At 39.8% G+C, this 21356-nt stretch overlaps 1 protein-coding gene across 2 annotated transcripts in view; it reads left to right on the forward strand.

Moving 5' to 3' along the window:
- Positions 1-21105, forward strand: part of abcc4 (ATP binding cassette subfamily C member 4 (PEL blood group)) — a 274021-nt gene extending 252916 nt beyond the window's left edge. For both annotated transcript variants that reach the window (XM_073027133.1, XM_073027141.1), the window contains 2 exons: positions 2832-2966; positions 18476-21105. In XM_073027133.1, the coding sequence (XP_072883234.1) occupies positions 2832-2966; positions 18476-18583 (243 nt within the window). In that variant the 3' untranslated portion in view covers positions 18584-21105. The remainder of the gene's footprint in view (positions 1-2831; positions 2967-18475) is intronic.
- The last annotated feature ends 251 nt before the right edge of the window (positions 21106-21356 follow it).

Here is a 21356-nt window from a genome sequence, read left to right on the forward strand (position 1 = left end):
TGGTAGCACCACCACAGGCTGAGTCCTCAGCAGGCAGTGAATGAGCCAACGTAAGAGATAAACCTATATGATCTCAACCTCTCACGTGAGGAATGCATCTGTACGTGGCAGCACTGGTAGAAATGTTTGCAGAGACAGTCTCATTTTCACACTGAGAACATCTTAAACAACGTTGTATAGTTCTCTGTTCTAAATGGGGTATTTACCGAGCAGGTCTGACAGCCCAAAACTTTGTATCCATGAAGCACTGTGGATCAGCAGCAAAAATGTACACTCCCACCCACAATGTTACCTTGTGGCTCATTGCATTCCTTATTCAACCACCAACAATCTGGGGCAATCAGAAGTATTTTTTTCAATGAGATGTACAAAAAGACACCAGTCAGCTAAAACTGTGTGCTACCTGGTGAAAATGCAAGTCAAATTGCATATGCTATACAATAAATACATTGCAGGATAGGTAGAGTGAAGCAATCTCACCAACCAATAGATCAGATCAGACCTTTGCATTTCCACCACATCTAGTAATGGATAGTGATAGACAATTAAATAGCTAATGGGAAGGGGAGAATCCAAGAACATCCCAAATTCAGCAATGGCAGGGCCTAGCATGTGAATGCAATTAAATAGGCTACAGCTTTCACAAGTGTTCAGCCAGCATATTGAATAGATAATGCCTCTCATCTTCCTCCTGAGACCAACACTGTCACAGTGGCTGGTGTCCAACCAATTTGATGTGCTCTCCATGATACCATGAAAGAGCTGAGTGTAATGGATACAGTGAAGATTACAAGATAAGAAAGCATCCCAATTGTATTAACGAAGACCAACACTTAAGAACTGCTTGCATCTCTAATAAAACTGTTCAGTGCTGTTATGACACTGGCATCTTGTCAACAGTATGAAAAACTGCCCAGGAATCTCTTGTTGACAGAAAGCAGAACATTTCCAATTCAGCCAAATACTGCCCAGTCAGGTTACTGTCAATCACAACAAACTATAGAAGCCATGGCAACCATGTTATCAAGTGATACTTACCAATTACAGTATTTATTCACTGATGTCTAGTTTGGGCTTGAAATCATCGAGTCACCAGCACAGAAACAGGCCCTCCAGCCCACCAACTCCTTGCTTACTAGTAATTATCTATCCACATTATTGCATTCACAGCACTTAGTCTATAGCCTTGGTGAGTCAGGTGCTCGCATTTCTGAGACCACTCAACTCCAGCCCTCATCACAGCCTTGTTTCAAACATTCACCAAAGAGCTGACTGCCGGAGGCAATGTGACTCCTTTGCCCCAAATGTGACATCAGAGCTTCTGGTAAGACATTTTAGTGAAAGGACTCCAGCGGCTGGAGTCATAACCGTGCATGAGGGAGGATGGTCGTGGTTATTGCAGATCAGTCATCCAGCTCCAGAACCTCATTGTCAGGAGGACCTCAGTGTCAAAATTCCAGCTGTCTTAAACTACTTCATCAATTACCTCACTTCTATCATAGGGTCAGAGGTGTGCATGTTTGATTAGTGCAGGGTTCAGTTCCATGAACATCTCCTCAAACAAAGGAGACTATGCAACAAGACCTAGACAATATCCATGATCTGTTAAGTACTGAGTAATTAATGACATGAGGTTGCTAGGTAATGGCCATCTCCTGCATGAAAGAATCTGACCACCTACCTTTCTTTGAGTCATTGACCATCAAAATCTTGTATCTAGCTACAAGCAAGCAAAAGTCAGATCCAGCCAAAGGGTCTCAGCCCAAAATGTCGACTGTACTCTTTTCCATAGATGCTGCCAGGCCTGCTGAGATCCCCCAGCATTTTGTGTGTGTTGTTTGGATTTCTAGCATGTGCAGATTTCCTCTTGTTTGTGAAAGGTCAAATTCTAGAAATCCTCCAGTGATTTTTCAGGAGTTTTCTATCATCTACAAGATACAAGTCAGCTGCTGAGTGGAACAATCTCCATTTGCCAGGATGAGGGTAGGACTTAGCAGACAATCCATCAGTCCTGTACATTCATTCCCTCTAGCACTGGCATACACCACTTTCAAGGTGTATAGTATGTATCATTTTAAGTTACTCTTCCAGTCACTCGCCTAGGCTACACTGGTACAGGTGCAAAAGAATACTGCCATATACAGATTCCCCTCCAAGATGACCTAGAAGAATATAAAATGACCTTCGTATCATTGGGTCTAAATCCTGGAACTTTGGAATTGCCTTGACAAGAAGAACTGCAGCAGACCAAGGCAATGACTCACTGACACCTTGTCAGATGCACATTGGGATGGTAGTGTGTAGATCTGGAGAGTGGATATAGAATAGTGGACATCACCCAAATTTTCTGTGGTCGACAGGAATGGGATTCCAAATCAGCAGAATTCTGCAGATGATTGAACAAAATCTTTGTTCTAAATCACAGTAGTGCACATTAAGCAATGAAAGCTGACTTCCCTGTGACTGACCAATAACTAGTCTGATTTGAATCAATATAATGCAATTTCATCATTTAAAATGTGTATCAGGTTCCGACCTAGCAAGTGCAATATTGTGCTCCACTCTGGGGAAAAAAAATACTAAGTTGTGCTGAAAATACCAGTGAAACCTATTAACATTTCCAGACAGCTGAGTTTAAAAGTTCAAGTCAGATCTGAGCCCCAACATCCCAAAACACATTCGCAGCATAGAAGTAAAAATTGCTAGACTCCTTGTTTGGACTTCGCTATCTTTCTGTTTTCCTTTCACATTCATTTTGTCTGGGTCTGATATGAGAGTATTTTTGGTTGACTACACTTTTTGAATGTTTTTGCTTTAACTGTTACCTATAGGTGCTGGATCAAGGAAGAGTTGCTGAATACGAGGAACCTTACGTTCTTCTTGAGAACAAGGATGGTTTCTTATACAGAATGGTTCAACACTTGGGCAAAACTGAAGCAATTGCTCTGACAAATATAGCAAAAGAGGTATGGTTGTATATGAAAGATCATTGTTTGCATTTCCTATATAAATTTAAGTTACATGTGAAGATTAACTGCAACTCTTTTCGTACTTGTTTTGAAATCAATAAGTTAATCAATTATGTAACATAACTTGTTTCAAAGTAGCATGACATGTACTGGTTTTGAATTGTTGGTGCTGAGCCATTTTTTCTTTTCTGACAGTTTCTTTGATCCATCTGTTGAAAGACATCGTTCTGCATTTGCAATAAGCCATAGAAACATTTAAAATACATATATTTTTAAAAACAACTACTCACAGATAACATGAGAGAGCATGTTTGTATCGAATGCCCCTTAATACTCAACCCTGTCCTGAAGATCTGTCCTTGCCCATTTCAACTGAATTTGAAATAGATTTATTTTTTGTCTGGAATCCAGAGGGTATTATCTGGTGCAGCATACTGAAACCATAGTGTGATATGCACAATTGATTAAATGTCTCCAAAAATATCAACTGGTGGTTAATGCACAAAGCATGTATTCAATTTTTCTAAAGCTCTTCATGATATGATTCACACTATTGATTTTTTACATTCAAAATGTTTAACATTGATGACCAAACTCTGCACATTTGTTAGTATAATGAGACATTTTGAGCAAACATAAGTTTAGAGCTAATAGTAGACACTAGTGCTGATCCCTTGAAATCTGGAGAGTTCTAAAAGTTGCAATTATTTAGAAAAGTGCACTTTGGTATCTAAATTTTTCAATTTCTAACATGGAAATCAGCCTTTCTCTGTAGGTAAGTTAACTATGGCTATAACTTGCCTCTGGGTAAATCTACTTTCGTGACACTGTAGACAAAGGAAAGTATGTAAAATGTTGCTATAAAGAATGTATAAAAGGTACTTAGATAATAGTTAGAAATTTTAACCTAGAAATTGTTTCACATTCCTCTTTTGATGTTAAAACAGCATTGCAAGTCACCTTAGCACTGAATAAGACCTTCATTTAAGAGGTTCACAAATACTGTTGTTGGGTTTATGCTAACATTAACATTCTCTGTGCTTTGCCTTACAAGTTCTTACAAAATTAGCAGCTGCAATCTTTGCAGGTAACATAAAGTGACCTACAATATACTGTAAGCTAGTGGTCGCCAACCTTTTTAAGCCCAGGATCCCCTACCTCGGCCTTAGTGAAAGGCAAGATCGACCGACTAAATTGTTTAGAGAAAAAACAGCTCAGAATGTACTTCCAACTTGAGGACTTTTACTTGGGCTGATTGTATTTGATTTACGTAAAATGCTTTTGTCAAACTTTCAAATTAATTCAACCAAGAAAAAAACTGTAACTAGCATATCAAACAGGCCATAGCTGTCTTTCTTTAAGAATATTACAATACTTCATACCTTTAATTCTAAGTTTCATTATTTAATTTTACTTCAACACGAAAAATAAATGAATAAAAATTGACTGTGGCACTCAGTGTGATGATTGGGGCTGAATACTTTCTGCTAGTTCATTGAAATTTGGCTCATAACTACAGACAGCCAGTCTGAGACAGTCTGTGAGGTGTCTGTCAGTAAGACAGCTCCTGTACTTAGATTTAATAATTTTCATCTGTGAAAATGCAATTTCACACAGATAAGTTGACCCGAAGTAGGCACTGACTTTTAGTGCACACGTGGTGAGATGAGGAAGCTTCTCCCTGCTGCCAAGCCCCCAAAAGTCACCGTCCCTTCATCTTGCTTTAAGCTTGATGTCATTTTGCAAATCAATTATTTCCATTTCATTAACACTTGGCACACCATATACTTGCTGGAATTTGGCTGCTATCTGTTCTATATCAATCAGCAGAAATGGGTTTGAAATAAATGCAGCAATATCTTTCATGATGTTTAACTCCCCAAAACGCCAGTCAAACTCTGATGCCAGTTTGTCTAGGTAAGCACAGTACTACTCAGGGCGAAAAGTGTTTTTTTCCTTGATGGCATGTAACATTTTCTCCAAGTTAGGAAAGTGTGTCAGCCTCCCGTTCTTTAAATTTGAAATCCAAACATTGAGCTTGGCCTTAAACGCATTTATTGCACTTATCATGTGGGTTCGGTCTTTTCCCATGTGCTCGTTCTTAAGTGCATTTAATTTAGCCATTAGGTCTGTCAGAAACCCTAAATCCAGTAGCCATGCATCATCTGACAGTTCCTCGTGCTCCTCGTTTCTTGTCGACAGAAAAGTCTTTATCTTAGGCAGCAAGTCAACAAATCGTTGCAGCACTTCTGCACTTCACAGAAAGAACGGAAGTAAAATCCCGCAACCCAGTAACAACTTCTCTTTACAAACAGCTTTCCATAGTGGGAGTATTGCTATATTACCATTATCCTAATTAGTATTACTTATTTTTGTAATGCTTACATTACAACAGTATTTGTGTATTTATCTTTCTTTTTTTGGGGTCTACTGGGAAAGTCTCAAAGGTCGACTGGTTGATCACGATCGACTGGCGACCACTACTGTAAGCAATCCTTTACCACCTCCTAGGTTTTGACTGAATGCAAGCTACAGTACATGCAGACTACTTAGGGGAAGCTTGCAGTGCAAATCTGCTTTTCCTGCTCCTATGGGCTGAAGGAAAAGTAGATGAAGTCTCCTTGAGTCTTGAATTTGGGTGATCTCCCTCATGCAGCAGTGAGCAGAAAATTTTCATGATGCGGCAGAGATCATAAGATGCAGTCTGGAACGATCCTGAAGCTAGAAAGCTAAAAATGACTGTGAAATAACCGCTGCAGACAAAGCACTGTAAGCACGCATAAGGCTGAATTTGAGGCTGCAAGAAATCACTCTAAAGACAAAGAAAACTTTTAAAATTTAGGTCCATTTCATGGGGAACAGTATTAGTACTGTACTACTGTAACAGTATTTTCATTCAGTAAATATGATTCTCTCTGAATGTCACTGATCTGTCCAAGGATCCTACTGATGACACATTTTACATGTCACTCTACTGTGGGCATCATTTGGGACAGTTTTTGTTTTGTGAAAAAGGTGTTAGGACTAAGAAAAACCTGTCAAAAGACAGACATTGAAGTTTTCCAACAAGCCAGAAATGCGTACGAAATTGTGTGCATATGCTAGGTTGTGTCTGGAAATGCATGGCTTTGAATTTTTACTTGTGATGTATGGAGGAGGGTAGTGGTTGTGCAATGGCATTTCTAAGCCCTCCTCTTTAAAAATGACCCTTTGTTCCACTGTTGTTTACTAACACTTTGGTTCAGTTTATCAGGAACACATTCTGTCTCTTCCCATGGAAGTAAGCTCACCTGAAATGTAGAGGTTGTACTCTGTAGTTATTTTGCTGCTCTCCTTTATTATCATCAACTGTATGATTTGGTGATCACTGGTCCCCAACTATTCTCCCACTTTGACTGACCTACTTCATTGCTTCCTCTCCTTTTTAGGTGATTGTGAAATTTCTCCTCTGTGCATTTCAGAACGTCCTCTCTTTCTTCACATTAAACACTTTTCCAATTGATCCTGGAGTAATTGAAATCTCCCAATTTCTGTAATTTTGCTCCTTTATCTCAATCTCAATTTTGGACACCATAGCTCCTTTCTTGCTTCTGAACTCTAACCAAATTGGTTTTGCCCTTAAACCTTCAAGAGTATCTTCTCTGTCCATAACAACTATCTTTTTACTTGGCATTGCTATTCCTCTACGGTTTCCCTTTTGCCACTGCTTCATTATTCTACTAATTATATATGTTCCTAACCAACTTTATTTATATTTCATATAGGTATTTGTATTCCTTATGGTCCCTCTTTGGCCTGTCCCCATCTGTTCTAATCTATTTTCTAACATCACCCAATACCATTTTAGTCCTTTTTACTATATTTAATTTAACTCTCTCCTTCCACATAACTGAAACCCTATACTGAGATGTTGTGTTTCCATTGCAGGCTGACTTTGCTCATCTACACTAAATACACTTTCCCACATTAAGACTGCTTCCTTCTATGCCTTGCCTATTTAAATGTTTGTCTAAATGCTTCTTAAATGTAGTAATCATATTTGATTCCACCACTTCCTCTGCCAACACATTCCTGATGTCAGCCACTCTCTGTGTAAAAAAAAAACTCAACCCAAAGATTCCTTTTGAATCCCCTACCTCTCACCTTAAAAGCATGCCCTCTTGTCTTTGACTTCACTCCCACAGGAAAAAGATATTGATCATCACCATTCAACACTTGATATTCTCAGGGAACTGTGGACTTGGTCTATGAGGTTCATATACATTCCTTAATGCCCTCTCATTTACTACATATGTACTACCCCTATTTGATTTCCCAAAATATACTTACTCATGTTGGGATTAAATTCCATCAATGCTACACCAAACATTCCAACTGATCTATAGTATGTCCTGCTGGACCCCTAAACAATGTTCTGCATCACCCACAAACTCGCCCCTACATTCACACCCAAATCATTAATGTACATCATGAACAGCAGAAATCCCAGTACCAGTTCCTGAGGTATAGTGCCTTATAAACTATTCATGCCCCTTTGTTCAGATAAATTAGTATAACAACCAGGGGTTTTGATCAGTTTAATTGAGAATTTTTATTTGAATCAGGAAAAATTATAAAGCATAAAAAACTAAAAATTCAAAAACTGAGATGTCAGTTTTTAGAAATATTCATCCTTCTTTGATCCACACGCACAAAATGCTGGAGGAACTCAGCAGGCCCGTCAGTATCTATGGGAAAAAGGACAGACGACGTTTCGGCCCAAAACATCAGCTGTAGAAAGGGTCTTGGTCCGAAACGTTGACTGTCCTTTTTTCCATAGATGCTGCCTGGCCTGCTAAGTTCCTCCAGCATTTTGTGTGTGTTGCTCGGATTTCCAGCATCTGCAGATTTTCTCTTGTCTGTGTTTTCCCCCTTTGATCAGTAATTGGTTGAATCACCTTTTGCAACTGTTCACATTAGTGCTCTTATAGGATAATTCTCTATTAGCTTTGCACAATGTGATGGATCAATATTTACCTATTCCTCCTTGCAAAATTGCTCAAGCTGTGCCATGTTAGTTGGGGAGCAGCGGTGGACAGCTATCTTGAGGACTTGCCAGAGATGTTCAATGGGGTTAAGGTCAGGACTCTTACTGGGCCACTCAAGGACATCAGTTTTCTTCTTTTGAACCTACTTCATGATTGCCCTAACAGTGTGCTTTGGGTTGTTGTCCTTTTGAAAGACAAATCATCTGCCCATCAATCCTGACCAGATTACCAGTCCTTACTGCTGAAGAGCATCCTCGTAGCATGATGCTACTTCCATCGTATTTTGCAGTAGGGATCGTGGTACCTGGCTGATGTGCAGTATTCAATTAAAGCCACACATAACGCTTAGTGTTAAAGCCAAAATATTCCACTTTAGTCTCATCCAACCACAAGACCTTCTTCCACATCTTTACGGTATCTTCCAAGTGACACTTTACAAAATCTTTACTGGCAAGGATATGGTTTTTTTTCTTAGCCAGGGCCTCTCCCTCGCCACTCTTACATAAATACATTTTATGCAAGGTCTAGAAATTGTGGAGCCAAGAACTTCATCTCCGGTTGCAACCACTGACTTCTGCAGTTCACTCAGAGTGACTGTTGGCATCACTGTAGTCTCTTTTACAAGTACAATTATTCTCCAGCAACTAAGGTTAGAAGGCAGCCTGACCTAGGCAGTGAGGCTGTGGTTTCATATTTTTCCTCCTTTTTTACGATGGACTGCACTGAGCTCTTAAGAACGGTATACTCAGTACCTATGATATGGTCTTGTGCTTCTCTATTATCATTTCCCTGACTTGTCTTAAGTAGTCCTTTGTCTTCATTTTGGTTTGGTCTTTTGAAAATCTATCATATTGTTAGAACCAACAGAGTGATGGTTTGTTTATACTTATGAATTCATTGAAAATGGGTGTCTCTCCAATTTTCTATATCAATAAATTGTGTGAGCTGTGAAAGGAATATACAGGATTGCACCTCAGGAAAATTAGCATAATAATTACAAAGGGAATGAATTGTTTTTCAGCGTCACAATTTTGGTTTTTTATTTAAATTTTCTTTTTATTTGATATGATGCACAGTGTTTTGTAGATTAGCTCAAACAATTCTGCTTCGATATATTTTAAATTTAGAAAATAAGCCGATAAAATGTGAAAATAGTTGTGGGGACTGAATACTTTTTCAACACGCTCTATATCACAGGTCACAGATTTTTAACACCATCTTCTCCCTCCTTTGAACAATCCAGTTCTGGATCCAGGTGTCCATTCCACCTTGGATCCCATGTGCCTTGACCTTCCAGACCAGGACCCTTGTCAAGTGCCTTACCAAAATCTGTAGGGATAACACCTATTACCCTGCTTTTGTCAGTCACCTTAGTTACCTCTCCTCCCCAAAAAACTCAGTCAAATTAGAGAGAGGATTTCCCTCTCGCAAGGCCATGCTGGGTAACAGCCCCAATCGTCCCCAGCCTTTCCAATTGAACATAAATTATGTCCTTTAACCTCCAGTAACTTCTCTATCACTAATTATAAGGCCTACAGTTACCTGTTTTATCCCTGCTGCCCTTTTTAAATAAAGGACCAACATGAGCTATCCTCCAGTATTTTGTCTGGGTAACAAAGATGCAGAAATCTCTGTCACAGTCCCAGCAGTGTCCTCCTTTGTTTCCCATAGTTTCCTTGGATAGATCTCATCCGGTCCTTGTGTAGATCAAGGCATCTACCACCTCCACCTTCTCAGTACCTACATGGTTCAGACAATCAATGGATCCACCCTGGAACATGCAATCCTCCACATTGTTCTCCTTGGTGAATACGGACAAGAAGTATTCATGTACAAACATATCCACATCATCTGGCTCCACACATAGATTACTCTTTCAGTCCCGAAGGATATGTATTCTCTCTGTCGCTATCTTCTTGGTCTAATATTGAATAACTTAAGGTTTTCCTTAATCTTTCCTGCCAAGGGTGACCTCTTGCTGCTCTCCTACACCCTCTATATTCTTCCAATGACTAGCTTGATTATAGATGATTATATCTGCCCTATGCTTCCTTTATTTTTCCCAAGTCACCCTTTAACAACCTTTGTCATACAAGTTTCCCTAATCTGGCTACTTTTTTCAGTAATCTTTACTGGAACATGCTGTCCCTGAATTGTTCCAAGTCTCCCACGTTTTAGATATTGTTTTACCTGCAAATATTTGCTCCCAATCTACTATCCACATGTCCTCTCTAATGCAGTCTACCTTAATTTAAGGATTTAACTAACCAACTTTATCCCTTTCCATCATTAATGACCCTTGCCATCTGGGACATGTCCTCGTCTCATTACTACCATCAGGGAGGAAGTATAGGAACCTGAAGACCCACACTTAATGTTTTAGGAACAGTTTCTTCCTCTCTGCCTTCACATTTCTGAAAAGTCCACAAACCCATGAATACTACTTCACTATTCCTCTTTTGCAACATTTTTAAATTATAACTTAGAGTAGTGGTCGCCAACCCGTCGATCTTTGAGACTTTCCCAGTAGATCCCCCAAAAAAAAGAAAAATAAATACACAAATACTGTTGAGAGATTGTTTCCGGGTTGCGGGGTTTTAGTTCCTTTCTTTCTGCCCAGTGCGCATGCGTGTAGCTCCCCAGCACTACACAGTGTACTTCAGTGGTCCCCAACCACCGGGCCGCGAGGAAACAGTATGAGTCAATTACATTTTTCTTCATTCCCTGTCACAGCCACTGTTGAACTTGAACCCACGCAAGGTCATCAGTCACCTAAACGCAGTGACGCCCTCATGCCAGGGATCACTGGTTGGCCTTGCGCGGTCGGCGGGAAGTGCCGTTGCTACTGGTCTGGAGAGCAGACAGATGGGCGCGGCCTCAAAACCTGTTCACCACACCGAATGTTCGTGGGGAACCCGGTGCTAAAATATTCACAGACAACCTAATTCGGGCTCAGGGTTTCGTAAGTAGCAGAGCAGCTACCTCGCTGCGATCTACTGAAACAAACTTTTGTCAGCCGATAGATCCTACAAGGGGGGAGCGGGCGCACGCCCTGTCGCACTCCTCGCTCAGTCGGTCGCTCTCTCCAGTATGGGGACCTCCGGCCCTCACCTTGTCCTCTTGCCCCACCCACAACCAGCCACACCTGGCCAAAGCATATGGCAGCGGGCGGGTGGGAGGCTGGAGTTCGGGCCGGGAGGCTGTCTATGAGGCAATGAAGCCCTCAAAACTGCTTCGGTACTTAGAGTCCAAGCACCCTGCACTTAAAGACAAACCCGTTGAGTTTTGTGAGTGGAAAAAACGTGAGCAAGTGGGACAGAAGCTAGGTGCTGAGAGTCGCGAAAACTAAATTGCAGAATAGACTGGACATAAGGAACCTGCTTCGAGTATCGCTATTTCCGGGTTGCGGGGTTTTACTTCCGGTCTTTTCTGCCCCAGTGCGCATGCGTGTAACTAATCGATCTGGGGTCAATCTTGTCTTTCACTAAGGCCGAGATAGGGGATCTTGGGCTTAAGAAGGTTGGTGACCACTAACTCAGAGTAAATTTTATGCCTTGTACTGTATACTGCAGCCACAAATCAAAAACGTACAACACCTGTCAGGGATAATAAACCAGATTCTGATTTTAATTTTGAACTCTGAAACTTACATTCTTGTTTGCAAAGTGTTTTCTAACCAACACCTCCACTATCTGCCTGGTTTAATTTCCTAAGATAATATGAAGCACAACCCCTTCAGCAGTAGGACTACCTACATAATGTCTCAACAACCTGTGTTGGATGCATTTAGTAAATTCCACTCCATCTCAGCCCTTTAGTCTCCTAATCCCTTCTAATATTCTGAAAATTAAAATAACTCATTACTATAACCATATTTCTTTTACTTTTGTGATTTGCTTACATATCCTCTCCTCAGATTCCTATTAGAAGATTTATTATTCTCAGTTTAAAAGAATGCTCTCTGATTTGTTTAGTCTAATATATATGCATCCATAATGGGATTGACCATCACCAACTTTTCCACCAAAAGAATCTTCGGGAGTGGGTGTTGTCCAGAAATGAAATTAGATTAGCCACGTGGACTGAAGGGCAGGTCAGAGGCTGGGTACTTCTAGTGAGGAATTCATCCCCTGGACATGCAAAGCCTTTTGCCAGTTTACTATCAGCAATATTTCTTCAGAGTTTGATGTGATCTCGGAGTTTGTAGATGGCGCACAAGAGGGATGTTGCCTGTAGATTCCTGGACCATTGGTTGACCTACCAGAGTTGCATATGATAATGACCGATTATTATTTCTGGTCAAGGTTTTTAGATACATGATGTACTGTATCAATGGCATTGATGAACAACTTTAAAAGCAAGTGGGATCCCTTGTCATCAGCTTGCAGGAAAACTTCTCGGGGAATACTACATTTTCCAGTTACTTTCCTTCTTGCCTTACAGCAGCCACCTCTTTCTTTCTTGTGAGTCCTTGCAGAGAGATCGAGATCAGTGCTTCAAGTAGCTGAGCTTTCATGGGTTTGTGTGATTGAGTTTATGAGAGTATTACTCCTCAGTAATATTCTGTAGCCCCTGCTGCATATTTCTTCATTGTGATGTCAGGTATGGACAAGACTGGGTTTGGTTAGTTGCAAAATGAAAAGTGATCAGAAATGAAAACAAAAATACTCGCCCTTGTAATTTTATGGAGAGCTAATCGTGCCAGCACAGGTCCTACAGGAACTTCAGCTGAAAAATGTAATCTGTATTGCTGACCTTCCAAGCAGAGAAGATGTTTAAATACTAGCAGCTACAGACACAGCTTCAGAACATCTGTCCTCATAACAAACATTTTAGTAAACTACAGGATTTTTTTCTGCTATTCATTGTAATTAGTCAAGTCAATGTATTAATTGTGTTTTCTGTTTACTATGCTTAACAATTGTGTATTACTTTCTTCCTGGCCTTTGCAATTTGTACAATCAAATGTATCACTTCATCAGGAAATGCATCTGTTTTGTATTCTGGCTCCAAAGCTCCTAGTCAGCAAGTCATCGCTGGTAACTAGCTCGAATTAAGAATAAGAGGTTAGCTTTTGGCTTAGTAAGTTCCTAAAATTTTTAACAATATGGTGGTAAATAAAAAGGATGGTGGGAGAAAATTCCAGTATTCCAAGCTGTTGCCAAATCCTGCTTGATTACTTGCCGTATTCCTTAGAGAAACAAAATAATTTCATTCTTTAAAATAGTTGTGGAATAGCATGCCTCTTTGAGAAGTACTTGATTTAAAGTTCAAAATTGATCTGCTTTTCAATAAGCCTTTATTTCAAGCTGTATTAAAGGCAACCAGAACAGACAGAGATCAGATTAATTCCAGGATTTGATAGTCATATTTTTAACCAACTAACTACACTCTAAAGATCAAAGGAAAAAAGATTTTATATATGTTGTGTAAATACATCTTTTATTTATGTATTCTTTCTCTTGAATACATTTCAGATAAAGTTGAAGTAGCCTTGGCATCAATTCATTTGTGTTATGTTTACTTGTCAAAGAACAGAGATGCCAAGGAAGTGTGAAAAATGGCTAGAATGTGGCCATTAAAAAACAGTAAGACCTGATATTATTTCATTTCCTTTTTATTCAGGTTTTGCGTTTATCGGAAGACCTACATCTGCCTCAGCACAAGTAGAATTTGATAGACTATAACAATTGAAAGGCCCAGCATATGACTACCTTATTACTTCAGTATCACTTTTTTACATTTTCAGAATGTTGCTTGGTTTGGTCATTGTCAGGTTGCTTTTTTTCTCATTGTAGTCGCTCTCTTCATCGCACTGATTTACCAACTCAAAAAATTGCTTTACGCAACAAATTCAATGCAGAGATTTAATACAAATAATACTGAAGTATCTACACTTGTCAGTCATGCTTCTGACAATGTACTGGTCCTAATCTGATATTACTGTCAAACCTATTTTGTTCATTTCATGTTAGAAAATGAGAAATCCTTGTGCAGGGACTAGATTTACTTGCCTTTTGTTACCCCGTTTTTCATTTATCTTTCAATTCAACAGCAAAAATGATTTTACTTATCATAGCAATACTTTCTTCCTTCTATTTGATATTGATAAAGCATTAAAATGTATCAGCATGTATGATCAATAATTATTACAATTTCTGTGCAATGAAAGGTGTTAAGACATTTGCTTTAAATTCTCCTGTGCATTACTTCTCTAAGTAGTTGCATAAACAATGGGGCCAGCAGTACGATGGAAAGTAAAAGCTTGCTGTGGTCTTTAGTAAATGCAGATTTGTTGCTTGAGGAAATTATTTACCAGATTTATCCTGACCTGGGCAGGCGGGGAATATGTTCTTGAGATATTTTAGACATTTTTACACAATGGCTTAGAAAGCAGGGTTACTTGAAATCTTGTGTGTTGTGGTTTTGTACAAACTGGCAAGCAAGTAAGCTTGCCTAGAAATTTATCCCTAGTACGTCCAATCAATGCAATGAGCTTCAGATGGAGTGTACAATGCAACGATGTGACTGTACAGCATGTTTATTGCTACCAACTAGGCTGCTAGCTTTGTGATCTATTTTACCTCCATAGACTATATGGAATAATGAATTTACCAGCTTGTTTGAATGACTGATAGGTTTAGTGCACACTTATGAGTCACTAGTTAAACTGTTGGGCATGTCTGGCAGACCTTGCCTGTACACTTCTGCATAGTCAGAGTTTCATTAGGAGTTTAAAATTCATTCGGTCCATTTCTGACTCCTCTCTTCCCTTTCTTGATCTCTCTGTCTCCATCTTTGGAGACAAACTGTCTACTGATATCTTTTATAAACCTACAGACTCTCGCAGCTATCTTGACTGTATTTCATCCCACCTGTAAAAATGTGTTTCTCTTCATTCAGTTCCATCGTCTCTGCCATATCTTTTCCAGAACATCACAGATGTTCTCCTTTTACAAAGAACGGGGTTTCCCTTCCTCCACCATTGATGTCGCCCTCACCCTCATATCCATTATTTCCCAGACTTTCAGTCTCACCCCATCTTCCCGCTACCTCTTGCTCTTACCTACCACCCATGGGCATTCCACATCTGACACATCATCCTCCACAATTTTTGCCAAGGGGATCCTACAACCAAATATGTCTTTATCTCTTGCCCCACTCTCTGCTTTCCACAAGGATTCGCTTCCTCCATGATTCCCTTGTCTATTTTCCCTCCCCACCGTCCTCCCTCCTGGAACTTAGCCCTGCAAGCAGAACAAGTGCTACACCTGCCCCATCAACCTCCTCCCTTACCTCCATTTAGGGCCCCAAATAGTCCTACCAGATGAAGCAACACTTTACCTGCCAATCTGTTGGGAATCGTCTACTGTATCCAGTGCTCCCAATGCAGTCTCTACATTGTTGAGACCTGACATAGGTTGGGACTACTTTGTCCAGCAACTTCACTCTGTCTGCAAAAAGCAGAGTTTCCTGGGGGCCTATCATTTTAATTCCAATTTCCAATCCCGTTCCAACATATCAGTCTATGCATGGCCTTCTTTTCTGTCACGATGAGACCACCCTCAGGGTGGGGGAGCAACATGTCATATTCTATCTAGGTAGCCTCCAAACCTGATGGCAACTGGTACTTTTCCCCTTCCCCCTTCCCTCTCTTCCCATTCCCCACTCTGGCTCCCCTCTTACCTCTTCGCCTCACTTGCTTATCACTTCTCCCTGGAGCCCCATCTACTTCCCTTTCTCCCATGGTCCATTCTCCTCTCTATTAGATTACTTCTTCAGCCCTTTACCTTTTCTACCTATCACCGCCCAGCTTCATAGCACATCCCCCTCCCCCATGCACCGAGTTTCACCTATCTCCTTCCAGCTTGTACTTCTTCCCCCTCCCCCCACCTTCTTATTCTGGCTTCTTCTTCCTTCCTTTCCAGTCCCAATGAAGGGTCTCGGCCTGAAATGTCAACAGTTTATTCATCTCCATTGATGCTGCCTGACCTGCTGAGCTCCTTCAGCATTTTGTATATGTTAATCTGAATTTCCAGCATCTGCAGAATCTCTTGTACTTAGAGCTTTAATCAAATAGCTGCAAGGTAAAATGTTGTAAGGAGTTTGAAATGTAGGTGAAAGCAGTTAAAATTGTGCAGTTTAAAATAAAACATCTGTGTAGAGAGGGATGGTTTTGCTTAGGGTAGTAGGCAGCCATCGATCCCAGGGCATCATGGGTATACAACTGGGTCCTCTCCAGGACACAAGCCTGGGCGGGACGATTTGAAGAACCGGCTGTTGCCCATGCAGCGGGTTACCCCTCTCCACGTCACTGATGTAGTCCAAGGGAAGGGCAAGCGCTGATACCTTCTTATGCCATGTACCAATGCCATTGAGCAAGGGTCTGTGGACCCCAGGTTGGGAACTCCTGTTTTAGAATAAGATGGCACTTCCAAGAAGAGTAAGTGCGACATTAAATCAAATTAACTTGTAATGAAACTACCATCAAACCAGTTACTGCAGCAACTGATTACCACCACAGAGAAAATGGTACATTCCTCAGCGGTATCCCTGACATTTAGATGAAAACAATGCATTTTGAACATCTTTATCTAAAATTAAATATTAAAACAGATGTTTTGTAGGTGTTTCCATCCAATTTCTATGGCATTAGCTGGATGGTGTGAAAGGTTGACTGAGTCTTTTGATTGTTGGATGTACAGTATGTGGAGGTTTTTTCCATCTCTGTCAAAATCAGAAACTAACTTTACTAATATTAAATTTCCATTACTTCAGCACTTTGTATTCCATTGCTTATTGCTCAAGATTAATCAAAGTAAATTAACTGGTCTGATCTGATTTTCCCAATGGAAACTTGTATTTGAAGACAATGCCGGTCAGACAATTGGAACTATGATGTTGATTCTTCAATCTGTTACCCTTTTCACAAATCACTTTTGAATGAGTCCGCAAGATAAATGTATTTAATTTTGATTAATTTTAACATAAATGTATTTTGTGAGATGAATGAAGGATGGAATACACTGGCCCTGTGTCTAATTATCTGCTCCACGCCCCAGACACTTGGCATTGGAAACCTTACCTTATAGTATGCATCTAACTGCATCGCAGTGATCATGATTGTCAAATCCACCCTAAATCCATGCACTGATCTTCTTAATTCCTAGATAATCCACTGTGAAGCTGATTTGTAACCTTTTCTGAATTACAGGAATACTATAATGTATGAAAAGGTGTAAAAAGATTGTTGGATTATTCTGAATATCTAGCAACTGTGTTGCTCCATAACTAATGACTAAAATCACCAACATAAATTGTACATTTAGTTATATTTTGTTCCTGTTCAAATAACACCTGAAGGTTCCATTGTTATGTGACAGGAAAATCTTTACTGAGATTAGCATTTCAACAGAAATTTTTCATTTTTCACTGATGAACGCAGTTTGAAGCTCAGCCATTTACTGCACAGTGAAGGGAATTGGCACTTGTTGGGAAAAGCCCATTTACTGTTCAAACTTTTTGCATTGTAGATTTTCATTAATTCTTTTATGCTTCTCTTTTTTTTCAGTGAATACCCTTAAGTTAAAAAAAAATCTCAGGGCAGTAAAAAATATGGAGACATATATGTACTTAGATAATAAATTTACTTTTAACTCTGAAGCTTAAATTGAATTTAGGTCCAACTGATCAAAAATTACACTAGTCCATCTTAAACTGCTGCAGTGCATGAATAAAAGAGCCTGTGTTATGAAAAGTACTTTCACACTGAGAATTCCCATGAGAGGGAATTCCGGGGTGTTGTGGAAGGTACATTCACACTGAGAATTCCCATGAGAGGGAATTCCGGGGTGTTGTGGAAGGTACATTCACACTGCTCCATGAGAGGGAATTCCAGGATGTTGTGGCAGATGCTTTCACACTGCTCCATGAGAGGGAATTCCAGGATGTTGTGGCAGGTGCTTTCACACTGCTCCATGAGAGGGAATTCTGGGATGATGACCCATTAAAAATGAAAAGTTCCCAGCACCTGCCGTCTTTCTTTCCAACTGGCGGAAGTCAGATGTTTACGAGGTGCTGTCAGATGAAGCCCTGATGAGTTCTTGTAGTGATTTTGTAGTCAAAGTGCAGCTGTGATGGAGGTTCTGAATGTAATGCCAATCAAGTGGATTACTTTGTTTTGGGGTAGAGTCGAGCAACTTGAGCATGACTAAACTGTAATGTTGAAGATGTTTTGACCTGAATGCATATGTTACTCATGGAGTGAAAATATGAGGAAATTATTTGTTTGTCTAGTATAGAATGAGTTCAGAAAAATAGTTTCAGGAAGAAAGTTCTGTTCTTTTCCATATAATCAAATAAGAAATCTAAGAAAATGCCATTTCAAACTTTTATTTCACTTGAAACGATAGGATTATGCTCCTATTATGAATGTAATCAAGAACATATTTAGGATTGTGTCTTTCTTTGTTTCGACAGGTGCACTTGAAAAGGAAATCTTTGGAAGAAACACTAACTGACCAAATGAAAGCCAATGGCTCTGCAATTTTACACTCCAGTGGTATTGTCTTTGAGACTTCACTATGAGCAGAGGAAAGGAGAAGTGGAGCACCTTTATTTAAGTAATAAGGGAAATGCTCTGGAAAGGATTGTGTTAACTAACAAAACATGAATTGTAAATCAGCAAAAAAAAATTGCACCAGGATAATTCACCGTTCTGTTCCTGGGCCAGATTCCATCACCATTTGCTGCATTTAGTTCTAGAAACTTGAACTTGATATTATACAGAAATATACTGCTGCCTAAATACACACTTGCCTTTAAGAATGATGTCAGATTTATCAGTTATTGGAAAGAACTTGAAAATTTGGGGGGAGGACACAAATTTGGCCTTTAGTAATGTTTTGTGAGGTGCTGGATAATCCAGGTTGGGTTTGCATAGAATGTGCACGAGACTGCCATCACTTTAGATTGTCTCTGACTCTGTCCTCAACTTATAGAAACATAAAAAACCTACAGCACAATACAGGCCCTTCAGCCCACAAAGTTGTGCCAAACATGTCCCTACCTTGAAAATTACTAGGCTTACCAAGAGCCCTCTTATTCTAAGCTCCTGGTCATTTATAAAAGTCACGAAGAGCAAGGGTCCCAGAACAGATCGCTGAGGCACTCCACTGGTGACTGACCTCCATGCAGAATATGACCCATCTACAACCACTCTTTGCCTTCTGTGGGCAAGCTAGTTCTGGATCCACAAAGCAATGTCCCCTTGGATCCCATGCCTCCTTACTTTCTCAATAAGCCTTGCATGGGGGACCTTATCAAATGCTTTGCTGAAATCCATATACACTACATCTACTGCTCTTCCTTCATCAATGTGTTTAGTCACATCCTCAAAAAATTCAATCAGGCTCGTAAGGCACAACCTGCCCTTGGCAAAGCTATGCTGACTATTTCTAATCATATTATACCTCTCCAAATGTTCATAAATCCTGCCTCCCATGAGCTTCTCCATCATTACCAACCACTGAAGTAAGACTCACTAGTCTATAATTTCCTGGGCTATCTTTACTCCCTTTCTTGAATAAAGAAACAACATCCGCAACCCTCCAATCCTCGGGAACCTCTCCCATCCCCATTGATGATGGAAAGATCATTGCCAGAAGCTCAACAGTCTCCTCCTTCACCTCCCACTGTAGCCTGGGGTACATCTCATCTGGTCCCAGCAACTTATCCAACTTGATGCTTTCCAAAAGCTCCAGCACATCCTCTTTCTTAATATCTACATGCTCAAGCTTTTCAGTCTGCTGCAAGTCATCACTACAATCACCCAGATCCTTTTCCATAGTGAATACTGAAGTATTCATTAAGTACCTCTGCTATTTCCTCTGTTTCCTTCCACACTTTCCCACTGTCACACTTGATAGATCCTATTATTTCTTGTCTTATCCTCTTGCTCTTCACATACTTGTAGAATGCCTTGGGGTTTTTCTTAATCATGCTCACCAAGGCCTTCTCACGGCCCCTTCTGGCTCTCCTAATTTCCTTCTTAATTCCTTCCTATTAGCCTTATAGTCTTCTGGATCTCTAATATCTCTGAACCTTTTGTAAGCTTTTCTTCTTGACTAGATTTATTACAGCGTTTGTACACCATGGTTCCTGTACCCTACCATAACTTCCCTGTCTCATTGGAACATACATACCTACGCAGAACTCCACACAAATATCCCCTGAACATTTGCCACATTTCTTCCATACTTTTCCCTGAGAACATCTGTTTCCAATTTAAGCTTCCAATTTCCTGCCTGATAGCTTCATAATTCCCCTTACTCCAATTAAGCACTTTTCTAACTTGTCTGTTCCTATCTCTGTCCAATGCTATTATAAAGGAGCTAGAATTATGATCACTATCTCCAAAATGCTCTCCCACTGGGAGATCTGACACCTGACCAGGTTCATTTCCCAATACCAAATCAAGTACAGCCTCCCCTCTTGTAGGCTTATCTACATACTAAGTCAAGAAACCTTCCTAAACACGCCTAACAAACTAAACCCCTTGCTCTAGGGAGATGCCAATTGATATTTGGGAAATTAAAATCTCCCAACATGAAAACTCTTATTATTACACCTTTCCAGAATCTATTTCCCTATCTGCTCCTCGATATTCCTGTTATTTTCAATGTTTATGCAAAGATCAAACAGTGAAACTGTTCATTATATCTTGCCCTATAAATTCAAATATTTTTCTGTTACTTGAACCTTTTGTCTACTGTAGTTGCAGCAATATTCATATTTTGTTCTTCAGTGAGTTTTTCCAGAGTATTTAATTCACACAAGCAATAACCTCTGCATCACATGTCTATACTTACAGGATTAAATTTTATTTAGTTGTTTATAAGGAAGTCCAATAGTTGACAGGAAACTTTATACTACATTACTTTTGCAAATATGTCAATTTAAACTGAATTTCGAACCAATAAAATTTTTGAATATTGCTGTGTATATAAGACAGTTGAAATTATTTGTTTAGTCTCCACCAGAAATGGCTACTCCATTTGGAAATACTTGATGCCTTATAGTTGTAATAAAAGTTAGTGAAGCTGTACAAATGGTCTTTGTTGTGACTGACTAAAACTGAGCCATATATCCTGTACTGCAAGTGTTTATTCACAGGAGAATCCAACAGAATCTTACTCTCCTGACACGACATTTTATACTTAAACATTACAACTGAAAATGTATTTGTTTATTGTTATAATCACCTACTTTAACAGTTGGGATATAGTCAGGTAAATTTACATTATTACACACTTCCAACAATGGCACATCCCAACTAGAGGAACCCCTTTGAATATTCCAT

Source organism: Hemitrygon akajei, chromosome 2, assembly GCF_048418815.1.
Source record: "Hemitrygon akajei chromosome 2, sHemAka1.3, whole genome shotgun sequence".
Classification (NCBI taxonomy): domain Eukaryota; kingdom Metazoa; phylum Chordata; class Chondrichthyes; order Myliobatiformes; family Dasyatidae; genus Hemitrygon; species Hemitrygon akajei.